The sequence below is a fragment of the Palaemon carinicauda genome, chromosome 9, assembly GCF_036898095.1.
Source record: "Palaemon carinicauda isolate YSFRI2023 chromosome 9, ASM3689809v2, whole genome shotgun sequence".
In the NCBI taxonomy this organism is placed as follows: domain Eukaryota; kingdom Metazoa; phylum Arthropoda; class Malacostraca; order Decapoda; family Palaemonidae; genus Palaemon; species Palaemon carinicauda.
The window spans coordinates 148962178-148981293 of NC_090733.1; the positions used below are offsets into that span (position 1 = coordinate 148962178).

The 19116-nt window shown below is 40.0% G+C and overlaps 1 protein-coding gene across 1 annotated transcript in view; it reads right to left on the reverse strand.

Moving 5' to 3' along the window:
- Positions 1-17392, reverse strand: part of LOC137647264 (protein FAN-like) — a 72405-nt gene extending 55013 nt beyond the window's left edge. Inside the window, exons 1-5 of the mRNA XM_068380657.1 lie at positions 17196-17392; positions 14014-14152; positions 1747-1871; positions 1460-1550; positions 400-513 (exon numbers count right to left, since the gene is read on the reverse strand). Coding sequence (XP_068236758.1) covers positions 400-513; positions 1460-1550; positions 1747-1871; positions 14014-14152; positions 17196-17218 — 492 coding nt within the window. The 5' untranslated portion in view covers positions 17219-17392. The remainder of the gene's footprint in view (positions 1-399; positions 514-1459; positions 1551-1746; positions 1872-14013; positions 14153-17195) is intronic.
- Positions 17393-19116: the final 1724 nt, after the last annotated feature.

Below are 19116 nucleotides of genomic sequence, written 5' to 3' on the forward strand. Positions count from 1 at the left end.
CAAGGCACTTTCCCCAATTTTGGGGGGTAGAACTATTCTAAATATACTATTGTAGCAACAATCAGTTTTAACATTGGAGCAATTCAAGTTACTTCTAGAAAGCTTGTTAGCATTGCCATAAGGGTGATGTAAATACCAAGCTCTAAGTATCCTTTTCTTATCTATAATGCACAAATTTTTCATTAGCAAAAAGTAGAAGTTAACAACATTTCTAAAGATCATCCTAACTTGCCATAATATTGATTTCAAACAATAAAAAGTTCTAAGCTTTCTCTTTTCATTCAGTGTTCTACTTTGTCCATTGTCCAAAGTAAATATAAGCAAGTTATAATACTGTAATATTCTTCTAAGAAAAAAATGGTTACTTATAAATGTATATAACAATAAACCAATACTAACCATGGTATTTTGATCATTAGGAGGCAACGTTGATGCACGCTGCAGCTGGCAAATTTGGGGTAAAACTTGAGAAGTTTCCAAGAACACAAGTTCAAATCTATGACAGTATTCCTCCTGAAATATAAGCAAACATTTAAGATGCTAAGGCAATACATGACCCTTCAAGGCAAAATAGTATACAGTAGTGGCATGTTTTATACAACTGCAGTACATGTAAGCATATTTTATCATGCTTATTGCCTCAGGTATGTACTACAAAGTGTGATGGTTACAAGGAACACAGGAAACTAGCACTGATCGATCCTGAGAAAACGATCCACAGCCTAAAAATTTTAAAACAGTAGATTGTCACTATTTTTTCCTACGCAGGTTCAAATGGCATTTGTCTAAGCCCCACCAAGGGTTCAATTGTAAGTCTATGAACCTCAATACAAACCATATAAATAATATGGATCTACATATATCAGTACTTGGAAGTACTGTGCAGTAAATCAAACCTGTTTACTATAAAATAATTTTGCTGGTTGAAATTTCATGAAAACAGAGAAATATACAATGCTATTTGTGATAAAAATAAAACATCCTAGAATTTACAATAAAATAGTACTGTATTTACTGTACAGTACAACAGTATTCTAGTCATGGTTCAAAGAATATTTCAAAGTAATTGCTGGCTGCTTTACTAATAAAACTCCTAAAATACATACCATACTTTGAGTAAAAGTGATTAAAATATCTTACAAATTTACAACGGCATACGAGATTCACAAAGAATTTTGATATAAATCATTATTAGGAGAATTCTTACAAGAATCATTTAGAGAGTTCTAGATATATTATACTGTAGATAAATGCACAGTAAAAATATCTGTATCCTACACAAAAAAATAAACTAAACCATAACCTGTACTACATTAAGAAAAAAGAATAATAAAAAAACACATATCCTAATACAGTACTAAGAAATGTCAGGCAGTATACAGTACAATTATATTGCTTTTTCTTCTACATAAAAGTTTGAATAACAAAGGTATACAGTTACTTTAAATGTAAGACTTACCCTGCAAAATTTATAAGGCTGCAGAACACCACCCTCTAGCATTTCAACTGTCATGTTGCATTTTATCTCTAAGAGAGTTGCTTCTTCTACACTGCAAAGGAAAAATCAAGAGGTCAAGCAGATATTCTTCACAAATGTAAGGTTTTTCCATTAAAAGACCAGTTGTTGTTTCATGATGCTCTTGCATGTCAAGTAATTGACTAATGAAAGAAACAAATTTGCAATAATTTTACAAAATCAATACAGTACATGCAATTAATTGAAATTCAGGAAAAAGGATAAGATACCTGTTCAGTATTTCCTTGGTAATAGTTGTGACATATTCTTGAGCTGCTTCAATGCTTTTCAATGGGAATTTAATGATGGGCACGTGAATATCACGGGGGTCGAACACCAAAGATTTGGAACATACCTGGTAAAGATATACGCATAATTACTTTTGTAAACTTTCCAAACATCAATTAACACACTTGTCCTCCCTGGAAATTTACACCCTCGAATAGAGTAACACTAACATTCACAGCCAATATACTTGATGAATTAAAATCAACTTATGTATTTGATGATTCATTCAAGTTAGCATTACAGTAAAGTAATACAAAAACTAAAGATTTAAAAAACTGTTCATTTGGAGAAGCTAAATATAACAAATTTTAAAATTAATTTATGTTTTCCCTAAATATACAAACATGAGTCCTTTAAAATAGGGAATATGTCTTCAGTGGCTCTGTAACGGTTGTTAAATTCATTAACATAGTAGAAAACGAGAGGTGGCGAGTACAAGCGAGTAGGCCCGCTACCCCACCTGCCGGAATCTCTTCACTTTTGATATTCAGCTTAGGACCAAGAGTACTTGATGTGGGAAGTTTTCAACTTTAAATGACAGGTTTGTATAGCTAGCAAAAATAGAAGTTCTTCTTTGTCTACATCTTTTCCCACTTCTATGTGGGGTCGACATTTCTGGTCAGCCTTCTCCATCTACCTCTGTCCCACACCTCATCACCGGTTAATCCCTTTGATCGAAGGTCATCCTTGATACAGTCTACCCACCTTCGCTTTGGTCTCCCTCACCTACTCGTTCCCTGTACCTCCATTTTCATCACTCTCCTCCCAATATACTGTTCATCTCTTCTCATGACATGACCATACCACCTCAGTCTACTTTCTTGGATCTTATCTGATAGTTTTCTAACTCCTGTGGTACCCCTAATTACCTCATTCCGTATCTTATCTCTTCTTGTCACCCCACACATCCATCTCAACATTCTCATCTCTGTTACATCCATCTTCTTCTCTTCTGTCTTCTTTATTGCCCACGTCTCTGCTCCATACATCATTTGTCATTTGGATCCTTCTCTCTGGTTAGAATTCCTTTTCCCTTTGCCTACACATACTGTACACCAAATAGTCTGGCTTATTCTTTACATATTCTCTTTTGTCCTCATACACCTGACAACACTGAGATTACCAAACAATTCTTCTCTCAATGGGTTAGCTAGTGCACTGTAATTGTTCAGTGGCTACTTTCCTCTTGGTAAGGGTAGAAGAGACTCTAGCTATGGTAAACAGCTATTCTAAGAGGACACTCCAAAATCAAACCATTGTTCTCTAGTCTTGGGTAGTGCCATAGCCTCTGTACCATGGTCTTCCACATCTTGGATTAGAGTTCTCTTTTTTGAGGGTACACTCAGGCACAATATTCTATCTTATTTCTCTTCCTCGTAATTTGTAAAAAGTTTTTACAGTTTATATATGAAATATTCAATTTAGGGTTGTTGCTGTTTTTAAGGTATTTTATTTCAATTGTTAATTACTTCACTTATGTTCTTGTTTCCTTTCCTCACAGGGCTAGTTTCCCTGTTGGAGCCCCTGGGCTTATGGCATCCTGTTTTTCCAACTAGGGTTGTAGCTTAGCTAGTAAAAATAATAATCATAATTTGTTGCCACTTGCATATAAACCTTTTGTCCTTTAAAATAGATAGACTCACCAATTACTGGGTCAGAAATCCCCCTAGAACTCAGCTGGTTCGTTCTTTTTCTTCCCTGGATGTGTCAGTCTGTCTGGCCCCGTACAACAGCAAAGGAGAAAACTCCAGCCAACTCCTATTTGTCAATCATAGTGATGAATAGGCTGATAGGGCCTGGCCTAGTCAAGAAGATTGGTATATGTTAAAAGGAGGGATCCCTTACCCTGAAAGGGACAGCAGTCTGGAATTATAAACCTGACGTAGCATGATCAATGGGGCAATATATATGCCACCATCATCCAAGGAGGATGGGGAGATACTTTACTAGATTTTAAAGAATGTGGCTCAGAAGTGTAGTTTAATAGCTTCATGTCAAATACAGTCAAAAATGCTTTGACAGCTTTCTCTCAAAGAGGGCAGAAAAATGAAGACGAGCCAGTCATTCTACCTTTCATTCCAGAATTCCATCTATATTACCCTATAAACAAAATTCTTCCCGTCTCAAGAGAGCTGGACTGCCTACACAACTACTTGAGCAGCAGTCACAGGACAGCACATAAAGATGTCAAGGGACCTGTGGGTATACTCCCGAAGGTAGAACGCCATAATGTTGGTCTTGCGTTTCCACACAGAAGCCTTCAACACATGACGAACTGCAAAACTGCAAGATTCCTCTTAAGCCAAGGTGGGGCCCATACCCCTTACTTCATGATCTCTCGTTCTAGCTGGTACTATCACCCTCTCAATACATTGAGGTGTACACTCTATGGACAATTTCATGAAGTCAGAAAGAAATTGTGTTACTTGTCACCTCTTTCTTGGTCCTGCTACTGTTAAGGAGGATTTGCTGACAGTCCTCTGCAGATAGCAGTGCAGATCCCCTCACAGGACATAAAAGCAAATATGCATCTCCACTCCATCGACACCCAATGCTTCACACACAGAGGATTGAGAAGGTCTAGATCCTAAGATCATGCACTGATGGGTTCTGTGTTTTGGCCACAGAGCCAGACACAAAACTAAAATATACCTCCTGCTACCCCTCAGTATGGCAAACTTTGTAAAGTCCATGCATCTCACTTATTCTCTTTGATGATGCTAAGGCTATGAAAAAGAAAATCTTGAGAGTTGGATCCCTGTCTGAAGACCTTCTTAACAGCTTGAATGGGGTACATGCAAGAGACTTGAGAACAAGGGTCCCGACTCACTCCAAGGGGGTGGGTACCAAAGTGGACAAGAATGCTCGTAGCTCCTCACAAGCCTAGACTACTCCCACGAGGAGGAAAGGTCTATACTCTTCAGCCAAAACTCCATGCTCAAAGTTGAGAGGCAGCTTTTACTAACTTATGACTAAAAGGTGCTGCTCTCCGTAAGTTCGACGAGGAAATTTTCAATCTGCGCTAGAGATACTCTGACCAAAGAAGAAGCCCTTCCACAACACCAGTTGCAGATTATGCCCACTTCCCATAGTAGACAGCTGCAGAGGAGGACCATTGCAGTACCCAGACAGCTGTTTGTGCAGTGCCTCAAAAAAGTCTTTCACTCTGAGGAGATGCTGGATTGTCTCCTACCATGAAGTGGAAGCGAATTCACAGATTAGTGGTACCTCTGAAGATGCAGCTGACAGAAGTGTGGATCATTGGAGTAGTTTTCTTGGGACCTCAATGACAGTCCTTACAGATCAGGATGCCATTTGGTTATCAGGGAGCCACCAGGGTTATACTGAGCTCTGTCATAATAAACACTCGATTGATTAGAGGGCAGATCAGACTGAAAGGGGGGAAGGTGTGTATCCATGTGATCCCATATGTGCTGGAAGGCATCTTCAAACATGACCATTTGGTCTAGAGCAGGAAAGTAAAACACTGGGAGCTTCCTGTTTAGCCATGTGGCATACATGTCAATCCCCGGAGAACCCCTCACAGCAAGAAGTCTCTCAGATATGTAGGGATGTAGCGACCACTCAGCCACTACAACCTGCCCCTGGTGACAGTGCGTGTCTGTTAGTGCACTCCTCTTACCTGGAATGTACCTGTTTGACAACTCTATGGCATGGAATGCCACCCAGATGTGTATCTGCTTTATATGGTTGCAGTGAGGACATAAAACAGCGAACACTTGCTTGTTGACGTAGATCACTAAGGAGGTGTTGTTGCTCATTAACACTACCAAGTGCCTCTCAAATGTTCTTGGATTGCTTGCCATGCTAGAATGGCTGCTTGCATTTCTAGGATGTTGATGTGTAGATGCATTTCTTCTTCTGACCACAACAAAGATGACCAACTTGTTCAAGTGCAGGCATCTCAGAACAGTTGCATATATGGAGGTGGAGAGCCTAGTGGGACTCCATTGGCAAGGGTTTCCTCGTTCATCCACCAACTAAGATCAACCTGAACCTCCTTCCCCACTTAAGAGATCTCTGGTGAAGGCACCAGTGAGGAACAAGCTTCTCAACAAGGAAAGGTGGCCGAGAAGACTCGGCTGGCACTAAGCTGGGAGTTCTGCCTTGTACAGTAATGGTTGTGCTACTCCTTGAGTTTGCTGTTGCAATCAGCTTACAGAAAGACTATCAGGATACCCAAGTACTTCAACCTCTGCTTGGGTACGAGATTCAACTTCTCCCAGATCATAACTAAAAGCAAGAACCCAATCCTGGCCCTGTAGAAACTGCATCAGAGAGGAGGCCAAGATCAGTCAATTGTCGAGATACATCAACAGACTTATCCCTTAAGAGTAGGCCTATTAAGGTGAACACCAGAGGAGCAATGCACAGTCCAAAGCAATGTTGAATTGGTACATTGTATTGTAGAGGGAAAAGTGGAGTTATTTCTGAAAGGACTGATGTATGGGCATTTGAAAGTACTGTATAAATCCTTTAGGTCCACTAAAAACATGAAGTCTTCCTCTTTGATGGAACTTGGGAGAGAGTGTACTGTTTCCATCCTGAACTTCCTTTGACAAACAAACATATTCATTGGAGAGATCGATAAATTGATAACAGTCTCCAGAACCCAGATGACTTTTCCACCAGCAAGAGTTAACTTTAAAAGCCCAGAGACTCACCTTGAACTTCGAATGAGTTCTCCATCACACTTTCTACCTCCGTCTATAGTCAGGGCTTTCAGTAATGTTAGAGCATAGGATGAGAATTATCTGCTGTATGTAAGATAGGGGTGCCCAACGGTCCTGAAAAGGTAGCAAGTAACCGTCTCAAAGGGCACTCACTACTCAAAGCTCGGCTCTGTATCCGACAGGTTTCCCAATGGTAAGGCAAGCATCCTCGTACTCTTGGCAGCAGAAGGAGAACGCTGGTATCAGCATTTCTCTTTTCCAACCTTCTTCCCAGTGACCCTTTCCTGGAATAAATAAGTTGAGTGGCTTGATGGGACTGTGCATGCACAGTCTCTTTTCGGGAAGAAGTGGGGGGATGGTCCTGATCGGGGTATAGAAAAGGCAGCGGAGACCTTCCTTGCAACCGATCCCGTCTGAGAGTTTAGCCTCAGAAACCAGAAGAAATCTGCTTGCTAGATAAGAAGTCCTGTAAAGCAGTTCACTTCTTCACAACTGCCTGCACGTGACTCTTGGAAAGAGAGACTTGGCCCCTAGCATCAACGTTACCTCTAAGCTACAGTAACTTGCTTTAATAATTGGGACACCAAGGCAGCCATTCTATTCTAAACCTAGTTAGCTCACTGCCGTCCCACTAGAGAGCACGAGGCTCCTATACTTTTTCAGAGATTTCGGGGTTGAAATCCCATTAACAATAAGGATTTCACTGAGGTCAAGATAAGAGACAACTTGAAGGGATGTCATGGCAAACTATTCCATGGCCACCAACGCAGAGGGGGAAAAGGAAGTGGCTTCTGCCTGAAATTTCTCTGACGAGTCACCAACCACCAGTGCATACACAAATGAGCCAACCTGAAGAGATGATGATGCAGCAAGCCCAGATGTGTAAAACCACCTTTGCCTCGAGAGTAAGGGAGGCCAAATATTGTTTGTCCGGCCAGAAGCAAGAGTTTTCAGATAATCAGATCTGAACGTTAACTCTGATCTAGGGATGAACTAGCCAGGACCAAACCAGCTCCTAAGATGGCCTTGAAACTTGAGGGGAATCAAAGTGACAATGATCAAGTTTCTCCCTGAAGGTAGAGCCAAGGTTGTCTCCCCAAGTCCACTGGACTTTCAAATTAAATGAAAGGACATTCACAAAGGAATACAGTAGACCCCTGGCATACGGCGTCCCCAGCTTATGTTTTTTTCACGTTACGGTGTGGAATACGATTTTTTTTCGTCCCCTCGTTATGACATTTTCCCCACCTTACAGCATCTAATTCCGAAACTCAAATTTGGCAGTTTCTATGCGTACGACTGTGCAAGTCAGTAGCTTACCACCACGCTCATACGTCACAGCATACGTCACTAAGAAGCTGGTCTGCTATTGGTCGGTGTCACGCCGTCACTAAGATGCCGATACGCTATTGGCCGAAAATCCTCCCATAATGCTTGAGAGAGATGCTGCCTCTCTCTCTCTCTCTCTTTGTCATACGCACGCTCAGTTTAGAATCTTGTGTGAGTTTCGTAAAGACTTGATCTCGTGTGAGTGCTTGTGATATTGTTATTTTTTGTGCATTTTAGTGCTTAATTATAACTTTAATTTGCTAGCCATGGGTCTCAAGATTGCTAGTGATGTTAAAGGTAGAAGTAAGATGATGATAACTATGGAAACGAAGCTGGAGATCATAAAGAAATATGAAGAAGGCATGTGCATCGTTACCCTCGCTAATACGTACAGCCGTAACCAATCTACGATTGGTACAATTATTAAGAATAAGGAAGCCATTAAAGCAAGTAAGTCTTCTAAATGCATGACTGTCCTTGCCAGTGGAAGGACCTCAATCAACGATGAGATGGAGGGACTCCTTCTTCTGTGGATTAAAGAGGAGATCGCTGGTGTCACAATCACGCAATCGGTAATTTCGCACAAGGCGAGCGCCATCTTTGCCGATCTCGTGGAAGCCCAGAGAGACGGCGGAGGAGAAGGAACGTCGCAGCAAGCCCCGCAAGAGTTTAAGGCTTCTCATGGGTGGTTTGATCGGTTTAGGAAGAGGACTGGTATTCACTCAGTCATCAGGCATGGAGAGACGGCCAGTTCTGACAAGAAAGCAGCAGAAGAATTCCTCAAGAAGTTTGAGAACGTAATTTCCAGAGAAGGCTACATTCCTCAGCAAGTTTTTAACTGCGATGAAACTGGCCTTTTCTGGAAGAAAATGCCCCGCCGTACATATATCACAGCTGAAGAAAGGAAACTTCCTGGCCATAAACCAATGAAGAACAGACTAACGCTCGCATTTTGTGCAAATGCCAGTGGGGACTTAAATAAAGCCCCTACTGGTATACCACTCAGAAAATCCTCATGCCTTCAAGGCACAAAATATCACGAAGGAGAGGCTCTCTGTATTTTAGAAGTCTAATGCTAAGGCCTGGGTCACGAGGACCATATTTATTGAGTGGATAAACGTCTGCTTCGGTCCTGCTGTCTAAGAACTATTTAGAAGAGAACGATCTTCCTCTGAAATGTCTCCTAGTGCTGAACAATGCCCCTGCTCACCCTCCTGGCCTCGAGGACATCATTCATCCTGATTTCTCCTTCATTAAGGTTCTCTATCTGCCACCAAACACCACCCCTCTCCTCCAGCCTATGGACCAGCAAGTGATTGCCAACTTCAAGAAGCTTTACACAAAGCATCTGTTCAAAAGATGCTTCGAAGTGACTGAAAGCACTCAACTCACCCTCCGTGAATTTTGGAGGGGGCATTTCATCGTTCAATGCCTGAAGATGATCGACACAGCTTGGAATGAGGTTTCACGGCGCACCTTGAACTCCTCATGAAAGAAACTGTGGCCAGCTGTTGTAGCAGAACGAGACTTTGAAGGTTTCGATCCCTCAACTGAAGACGAGGCCGTTGATGATCCTGCCCCTGATGGTGATGTTCAGGAAATAATTTCAATCGGGAGGTCCATGGGGATTGTTGTCAATGAGGCTGACATCCATAACCTTATCGAGGAGCACAGGGAGGAGCTTACGACTGAAGACTTAAAGAGTTAGAGGCAATGCAGTTGACGATCATTCAAGAAGAGCACAGCTCTAGTGGAGGCGAGGACGGAGGGGAGACTGAAGAAACGACATCGTCAGAAATATGGGAAGCTATCGGTTGGTATGAAAACCTTACGAGTTTCATTGAAAAGAAACACCCAGAAAAACTTCACACAAGTCGTCTTATGCAGTGTTATGATAAGTGTATGAGTCATTTTGGGAATATGTTGAGGAATCGTCAGAAACAGGCTTCTTTGGATAGATATTTCTCCAAAAAAGAAATGTCAGAAAGCAAAGACGATAATAGTGATTCTATCAAAAAAGCTAACAAAGTAATTTTTTAAGTTCTAAAAAAACCCATAAAAAAAAATTTCAAAAGACAAAAATAATAGAAACAGCATTTTTAATTTTAAGTGTTTATTAGTAAGAATAAATTTATTATTAAGCGTACATAACATAATTAGCATTGATACGTTTTTATATCTACCGTCTACTCCCCCCTCTGCCTCCACCCACTACCAGCTCAAGTCACGTCACTCCAAAGGTAAATAAGATTTAATTTTTCCTTTATAGTACTGTACAGTATATAATTTTTATTTATAATGTTATTTAATTATATACTGTACAGTACTGTACATGTATATTATATATAAGTACAGTATATTGTAGTACAGTGCTTACTATAGTACTGTATTGTTGTTTGTTACATTCTAATTTTCAATGTTTTTACCAGGGGTTTTTCACGCATTAACTATTCTATTGCGCCATACGATACCAACTCTGGAACGGATTAATGTTGTATGGCGGAGGCCTACTGTACTTCAACTCTGGTTTGTCCACTTCTGTTGGCACCAGTCCAAGGTCAGGTGTCTTAGGCACAGAATTCCAGAGCACCTTCATATCCAGCCTGGGTAGATGGTGCAGCAAGTTGCTTCAAAGATTCACTCTTCCCCAACCAATACGACAGCTTCGCCTCAAGGACAGAACCAGCAACGTAACCAGGGGCTAAAGAAGGACTTGGATGGCCAACAACAGTAGGGATAAAATCCCTGGCACTGATCACACCAAAGGAAGTAGTAATTCTACTGATTGGGACATGGCCCTTTGCCCTGGAGTAAAGGTCCCTTCACTCCCAACTCTTGGCCTTCTATTGCACACACACATCCAATGATAGCCTCACGTTGTGCCCTCCTCTCAATTTGTTCTTCCTTAGTACTGTACAGTATCATGACTTGAGAGAAGCGCAGGAGTCCACTATCTTGGTAGGAAGGATGACGGAGGACACCAAAGCTCCTTCATCAACTAGGCAACAAAAGGTGTACCGGAACAATTCACAGGGTCGTGAACCACTCGGGTGTCAACCACCCTCCAGAAATCCTTATGACTACGACTGGCCTTCCTGGACTTCTTCAACCTCGTTTCTTCTTCCTAGAAGAGAAAGAAGTTACAGAATAAAATTCAGAAGTCGCAAAGGTGGATGAGGAAGAGGTGTCTCAGGAAGGAAAAAAATGTGTATGTTACTTTCTCTTACCAACCCTCACCTTAGGCTCTGTAGACAGAGGTGTCGAGTCTGAGAGATCATCGACGATGACACTCCCCCGAGGGGAGAAACCACACAGGTTGCTCCAACATGAACCACAATACTGAGGAACGCTGTCACAAGGGAGGATAGGCACACTCACAGGGGTTGAGGTCACAGGCAAAGAGGGGGAGGGGGATGTCTACCCTGGTATCACAGACACAAGGATCGATGTGATGTGCACAAGCGTGATACAGGGGGTGACATCTGGCACAGGGGTGATGCAAGGGGTGACATCTAGTACAGGGGTGATACAAGGGGTGACTTCTGGCACAGGGTTGATGCAAAGGGTGACATCTGGCACAGGGTTGATGCAAAGGGTGACATCTGGCACAGGGTTGATGCAAAGGGTGACATCTGGCACAGGGGTGATGCAAAGGGTGACATCTGGCACAGGGGTGATGCAAAGGGTATCATCTGGCACAGGGGTGATGCAAAGGGTGACATCTGGCACAGGGGTGATGCAAAGGGTGACATCTGGTACGGGGGTGATGCCAGGACATGACATCTGGCACCAGGACAACATGCACTTTCTGACCCAGAGCCAACTTACACTCAACTCCAGGTGTAATGCCAACTTGTGCTGAAGCTTTTCCTCCTGAAACGTGTTGGTGTGGAAAGACGCACACTTAGTCCTTTGGGGCTTTCGAATCACAGAGGGCACCACACTGGGGTAACACCTACTATGCCTATAGTCACTGGTGTCACCATGGGAGATACTAGCACTGGGAACACCAGGGGCAAGATAGCCTTTGGTATTAGCTCCCTTAACAAAGCCTTAGAGGACCTACCTGAATGAGTTAAGGAAGGCTTGGTTGTTGGCAGTCTGCATGGCAACGGAGAAGAGCCGCTAACCAGTGATGGCGTGTGGCAACCACTAGGAGAACCCCACACGCCACCAGAACCTGAAAAGCCCTCCGATGTAGATCCAAGGCCTCCTCGCTCTTGACGCATACTCCCCTAGGATAGAGTTAGGAATGTATGCCCATAAGCAGCAGTAGCAGTTACCTTCATTGAGGGAATGAAAGAAGTGAAAAACTATATCGATGTCTTCTTGAGCGTTGCCAATACAGACATCAGAGAAGGCTTAGCTCTCTTCCTCCCCTCAAGGCATATGCCTGCCAGCCATTCACAAGAGGTCACGACCTATGCTTGGCACATAAGGAGAATTGCAAACAATCATGCACCCTACAAGATTCAGTGTGTGTGAATCAACAGCTGGTTTAGCCTTAGTGGTTGTAAGGTGCACCCTTTCCCTGGTCTGTAAGTATGAATATCCTTCACATCCATAACAAACAGCATCAGCAAACATTCACTTTCTAGTAAAGGTCTGTTGATATGGGGCTGCAGCCCTGGTGGGCTGTACACTGGCCTGAGATGCTGTGTACCAACCTGGGATACCATTCACTTGCCCTGGTGGGTGCAAATCTACCTAAGAGACTGTGCATCAGCCTCTGGGGACGTGGATTGTCACAGAAGGCCATGAATCGGCGTGCTATGATACCTGGTGTCATCTTCTATGAAGGAGAGGAGATCTTACAACATTTCAGAACTATATTCTTGCAACTATGACTGGCCTTCCTGGACTTCTTTGATGACTTATTCTAAAAAAACCATGTTAGAATCAGAAGATGAGGAAGATGAATTGGACAAGGTAGATGAATTGGACGAGGAAGGGTTAAGAATCGCTTCTTCCACTTACCAACTATCTTCTCAGATTTTGCAAACAGAGAAGTCAAGGACTAAGAGACTATCAATGGATACCCTCTACTCAGCACGGGATACACCAGTACCTCGTTTAGAGAAGCGAGTCACGTAACTACAATTAGCCTTCCAGGACTACTACTCAAAATCAGAATCAAAAGAGGAAAAGGTCTCATGTCTTACAAGCAGACACATCACTTATAATAGAAGGTAGAGCGACCAGAAGATAAAAATCTTCCTTAGGTTACTTGATGTCAGCAGTCTGCAAGAAAGAACTTCCAGAACATGTTAGAGCATGACAATTCCCTCACACTCCATAACCTGAAAAACTCCCAGATGTACACCGCAGTTCTCCCGGCTCCTGAAGAATACTCCCCAATTTTAACACAAGGGCATATATGCAAAAGCATTCCCACTTACGGGCTGCTAGAAATTTGGCAAGAGCCGGTGGTCCCCTTTTTAGGGAGCCCAATCTTAGTCCAACCACCCATCAATGCAACAGAAAACTGCAAACTTTATGAGGAGCACAAAATACTTAACAGTCTCCCTGTAAATTCATGGGCTTGCCCAAATATTATTGAAGAAGACTTTGCCTTCCTGTTCCACAATGAAAGTGCCCGCTTAACAGGAGGCAACGATCTACACTTGGTAAAAGAGGATAATTGGGAACTATTATGCTCTTAGGGAGTGTGGGTCTATCACCAGTTTAGTCATAAACCAATGCAGGTTCAACAACCATACATTCTCGCTTTGTTCCATTATTAACAGGAAACTGCATTATCATCTATTCAAACTGAAAGGCAAAAAAAAAAAAAAAAAAAAAAAAAAAAAGATTAAAACACCTTGAATAGGACGCAATAGCACAGCACTATATGTCCGTATTCATTATGGCCGAAGATAAAAGTGAGGAGTCTTTGACAGGCAGGTGTGCAAAGCTAATCAGCCGTTCTTATTGCCTGTCGTTTAGAACCTTAACAATTTCAATGACAGTTTTAGTTTTGTTGAAGAAACTTCCCTATTCTAAAGGATGAGAGGTTTGTATGTGAGTACGAACAAATTGATCGAAACTGTTGGCCTCTAGATACAAATCCGGCACTACTTTCTGGACTACTACCACAGATAATCAGAAAATTAGTAATTTACATGATTTTACAAGACTAAAAACTCAACATATCTAGTTATAAAACTACAAATGTTGACATCTTACCTTCAACCTGCCTCTCACTGTAGAGTCTACCCATCTAACCCAGCCATCTTCTTTTTTTAGAAGTTCTTCTGGAAAGTGATATATAACAGCAAAGTCCTCAAAGTAGATTTCTCCTGGCTCCAGCAGTAACAGTGAGAACCTAGAGAAAATATTACATTGTACCTTAATTTCCATTACAAGCACAGCCTTCTTATATAAATGGAAAGCCGCAAAAAGAATGATTAATTGTTTACTTTTTAGAAATAACTTAATTTTCCCTATAATTGTAGTTTGTCAACGTGATTTATTTATGGAACCACACTAAATCTAAAGGTACACAAATTCCACAGAAAAATTGCAAGAATTGTCAAATCATGTTATAAAAACTAATTCAAAATTTAATTACTCTAAACATAAAAACAGATTGATAAATCTAGCAATGTGAAAAGCAAGGACAAGTTTCTGACCCATTTAGAAAAATTTCCATTTTCCTTCTTTTTAACTACAGTATATACAAAATGTCTGAAGGGAGTTTTAAAATTCTTACACAGTGAAATTACAAACCCTTACTTCTCTCTCTCAACCAAACAAATCTACCATATAATGAATGTTGGGAAGAATTATCGAAAAAATATAAATTACAAAAATGCTACAATATAAACATGTTCGGTATATTAAGTCAAAATACTTTATGAAAACTATTAAGCTGCATCCAAAGGTAATGCTATGGAAATTATAACAACCTCAAATTTATGTCGCTCTTAAGGCTAAAGAGATTGTATTTTATTCCAACACAAATGGCAGTTTTCTCCTGTATGGTTAATATTAGGGTGGCTAAATTGCTCCACCTAACCCCCCATAATAAATGATTTAAAGTTTTCAGAATACCACTTTACTTTTATCAAGGAAACTTGTTAAATAACTTAGATTACTATGGTACTTCAAGGAATATTGTCTACTTCTGGCATCACAAATTTCAAATACTGTTATTGTGGCCATTAAGATGGTTAATAATGATAACCTAGTAAACAAGAACAAAAACTAAGATCACACAAAACAAGTAACTCCTAAAAATACATTAACACAATATTCAACTTTCTACCTCATATGCAAACAGAAATGATAGGTTATTAGACCTTTTACCAGAATGTAGCCTTCATAAAAAAGGGCTACATTACCAAAGCCTACGTTAAGTCAAGTCCTGGAGATGAATCAACATCCACGCTATTTGCCACCGAGATATTCAGCTAAACTAGTTCATTAACTTAAGCAGAGATCTGGTATAACTGCTGAATAATTATACAATATGCCTAAGAGAAGATAACTGCTTAAATGACAAGGAAGCATAACTTTTTTATGGTGTTCTGGATCAAGTTAGGATGTAACATCCAGGTGAAGAAAATACGTTATTATTGTACTGTATTACAGGGCAATGTAACCTAGGAAAAAACTACTTTTTACTATAGAAAAAATTCCACTCTCTTCGAAAATGACACTCGTTCCTGTCGCAAATGAATAGTTTCAGAAATATGTATATATCTATATCCTACGATAATGGGGGACCACCAGTGGGAACTCGGGGTTTTTGGTGGGGAAAGCATACTGGGGAAATGGTATATAATGGTAAAACAAGCCTTTTCTTCTCTATACATTACCTTCTTGTATGTATAATAAACGGAGGAAAAGACAAAACAGTATAAGATGATAAACTTTGGAGGCGCCGTTGCAAAGGCTATGTCTCATGAAAAAATATGGTAATATTGAGCTGCAGTAATGTTAGCGTAACACGCTAACATTAGCAGTGTTTTTCATTTATTTTTTGTTATTCTACAGTTCGCTTGTAGTAGCTCTTGTTCATTCGTTTGTACATACAGTAGCAGGTTTCGACCTTCTGCGCATAATCTCCCCCCCCCTCCTGCGCATAGACTCCACCTCCACCAATAGGATTTCTTCTTTTCTAGCCGTCAAATTTAACTATTCGACTTTACACGCTTTATTCAAGTATATGACTTGAACCAGTACAACTATTACCGTCCCTTTTATGTAATACCCTCGTATACTAATTACGTTTGACCCCAGCATTACTAGTTTTATTATCCAATACCTTATAAAATCACCTCATTTTATATTCCCATCAAATATCATTTATCATCTTTCTATATTTCTTTTATACATTTTGTTATTACCTTGTCACTCCCAGATTTCACATAAATACTTGCTCTGGACAAGTTTCCCATTCTTGCTCATTCATGTTTACTCTCTAGACTTCGTTGGTTTTCCGTTAACCAATCACGAACCCACATGTATGGAAAGTTTGCACAGGGGGGTTAATATTTCCCTACCCCCACCTTCCAACAAACCCTTTTCCATGGAAACCTTTGTCCAAGTCAGGTCTTTGTCAGTTCACGTGACGTCTTTTTGCGTATTTTACGGTGAAATTCTTAGAAAACTGTAACGACTGCAGTAATCCATACTTGAAAGTATTTTGGTGAATTCCAATGTTGATAATTTTCTTAAATCTCGTAATGTAATATACCAACGTTTACAGTGTTCCAAGTGCAGTACTAAACTAAGACAAAGAAGTTAAGATGCCATAGACTCACTGTCACAACACCCCAGTGACCCACAAATTTCGTTGTCGTGGTCATAAAAGTAAGTTATTAATTTCTTTAATTTTAATGTGTTAGTTTTACTATTTTGTTAGCGTGTGCAGCTCAACATTACCGGTTGCCAGTGCATACGAGCTTGATGTTTAATTTTCCTGCGACCGTAAGCGAGCCAGTGGCAGAACAAGAACCATTATATTTAACGTTGCTAATGTTAGTGTAACATTGCATGTTAGAAATCATGTTATTTACTACGGGAAAACATATTTTCTGTTCGAAATGAGAATCTGTAATACTGTGAAACTTTACCGAAAATACTTGGTTTGGTTAGGTTAGGAAAGGTATGGTAACTACAGGTATGCGCCGAATATTAGTTTAAATAGGCCTTTGCACTTTCACAGACAATTATCATAAATTGTACAGATATCTTAGGAAAATGTAACGATTAACACAGATATAAGTCATTGATCCAATAGGCGTTCCTTGTGGGGAATCGGTAAGCTAGGCTACGGTAGAATAGCCCAAAAAGCCAAATTAATCCAGCTGTTGTAGTTAGGACCAAAAATAGATCCTCACTTCTTAAACGGTAACCCTTACCTATTTTTCCCTTCCAAATCCATTTCTTTTCGTGTCCACTACAACATCATAAGCACATGAAGCAAATGTCAAATTGGGTGATAGATCGAAAGTCCTCCAACACCTGGGCCAGAATGTCACTCACAACCTTCGCTGCTCTTCTGCGGTAAGTTGTAAACAGCTGATTGTCAGTTCGTTCGAAAGCGTTCTTCTACGCGAAGTACCTTCATTAACATAATTATGCTAACGTAAAATCTCCATTATACATTAACTTATATAATAAATTACTGAAAATACTTAAAATAAAAGCATGTACGTTAACTTTTCAACATTCGAAATTACTCCCAAATTAACTTGTAAAGAGATAACGATAATCGAACACAACCAACACCCTAAACGAGTAAACAATTATTACTCATGGATTCATGTGAAACTAATAGTGAATGAGTATGGGTGGATTGCGTAAAATATACAACCGTGAAGTTTTAAACAAACAAAAGGGAATTGCTGGCGATATCGAAGCCGAGAGCATGAAACTTAAATTCACGGCATGACCCTTGTCTGTTTAGCAGTCTTGTCAGACTATGTTGCAAGACTGATTTTGATATGCATAACGGAATTAATGGCACATTCACAAATGATCACCGTTATAAACTTATATAATTTATTCACTAACGACGAGTCTTTTCAAACATGCTTGGTTTAAATATGAACGAAAGAAATCATGATATTTGTAACAAACAATTTCAACTGGCCAACAATAGATGTGGACATAGAGGTACATTAGTATTATCATGGTGTTTAATGACCCAGTCACGCATATCTGTTGCTTAATGCGTAGCATGACCTAACGCTGCAAGTATCTCGGTGGCTATTGTTACTTCCACTGGTATCAAAACCAGAACAATGGACATACAATTTTATTTGTGAATACAAACAGGAATAGCTGCTTGGCGTACATCATACAGCATCCGCTACAGAGATGTGAGCTTTTTAATCATGATATTGTTTACGTAAACATAAATATGATTTATATTTGAGACTTTATCTTGTCTATAATCAAATGATGTTAAATGCGCATCCAGAATATGATGTAAAAACATTTTGAAACATGATTTAAGATGATAAACAATTTTTTTTGGGCATATATCTTCTCTCAAAAGAAAGTGGCAAGATTAGATGCCCTTTTCCGACTATATATTTTTTTCTTATTTCCATTTAAAAAGGCAAAGCAATTTACATACCAACCACATTAATTCAGAAATTGTGTATTGTGCAATTGTAAAACTTACTGCACACCTCAGTGACAACAAGAAGGCTTAATTTATCAAAGCCTCATTTCCCATGAACATTTCAGAACAAAAAAGTATCTATATTACAAGAACAGTCTGGTGGCAACATTGATCTACTGCATATACGAAGTTCTTAACATCTATTTTCGGAAAGAATTGTTAATTATCGTTTTTTTTTATCGCATTAAGGATTAAACAAGACATTTTTGCGATTGCATCATTTAACTCTCTCTCTCTCTCTCTCTCTCTCTCTCTCTCTCTCTCTCTCTCTCTCTCTCTCTCTCTCTCTCACACACACACACACACACACACACACACACATATATATATATATATATATATATATATATATATATATATATATATATATATATATATATATATATATATATATGTATGTATATATATGACAATGCATGTACCAATAAACATTTCTTTCCAAGTTAAAACAAATATCTCTTACTAATGATCGCTATTTCTCTTATGAATATCCAGTCAACAACAGTAATGTAGGTATCGTAGAAATTCAACGTATAACGGCGAAGTTATGCGCCACAATATCAAATTGATATACAAATGCGTCACGCTCAAGTAATTCTTACCTCAGATGTGAGTCACCATAACGGACACGAAATCATTAATTAACCTCT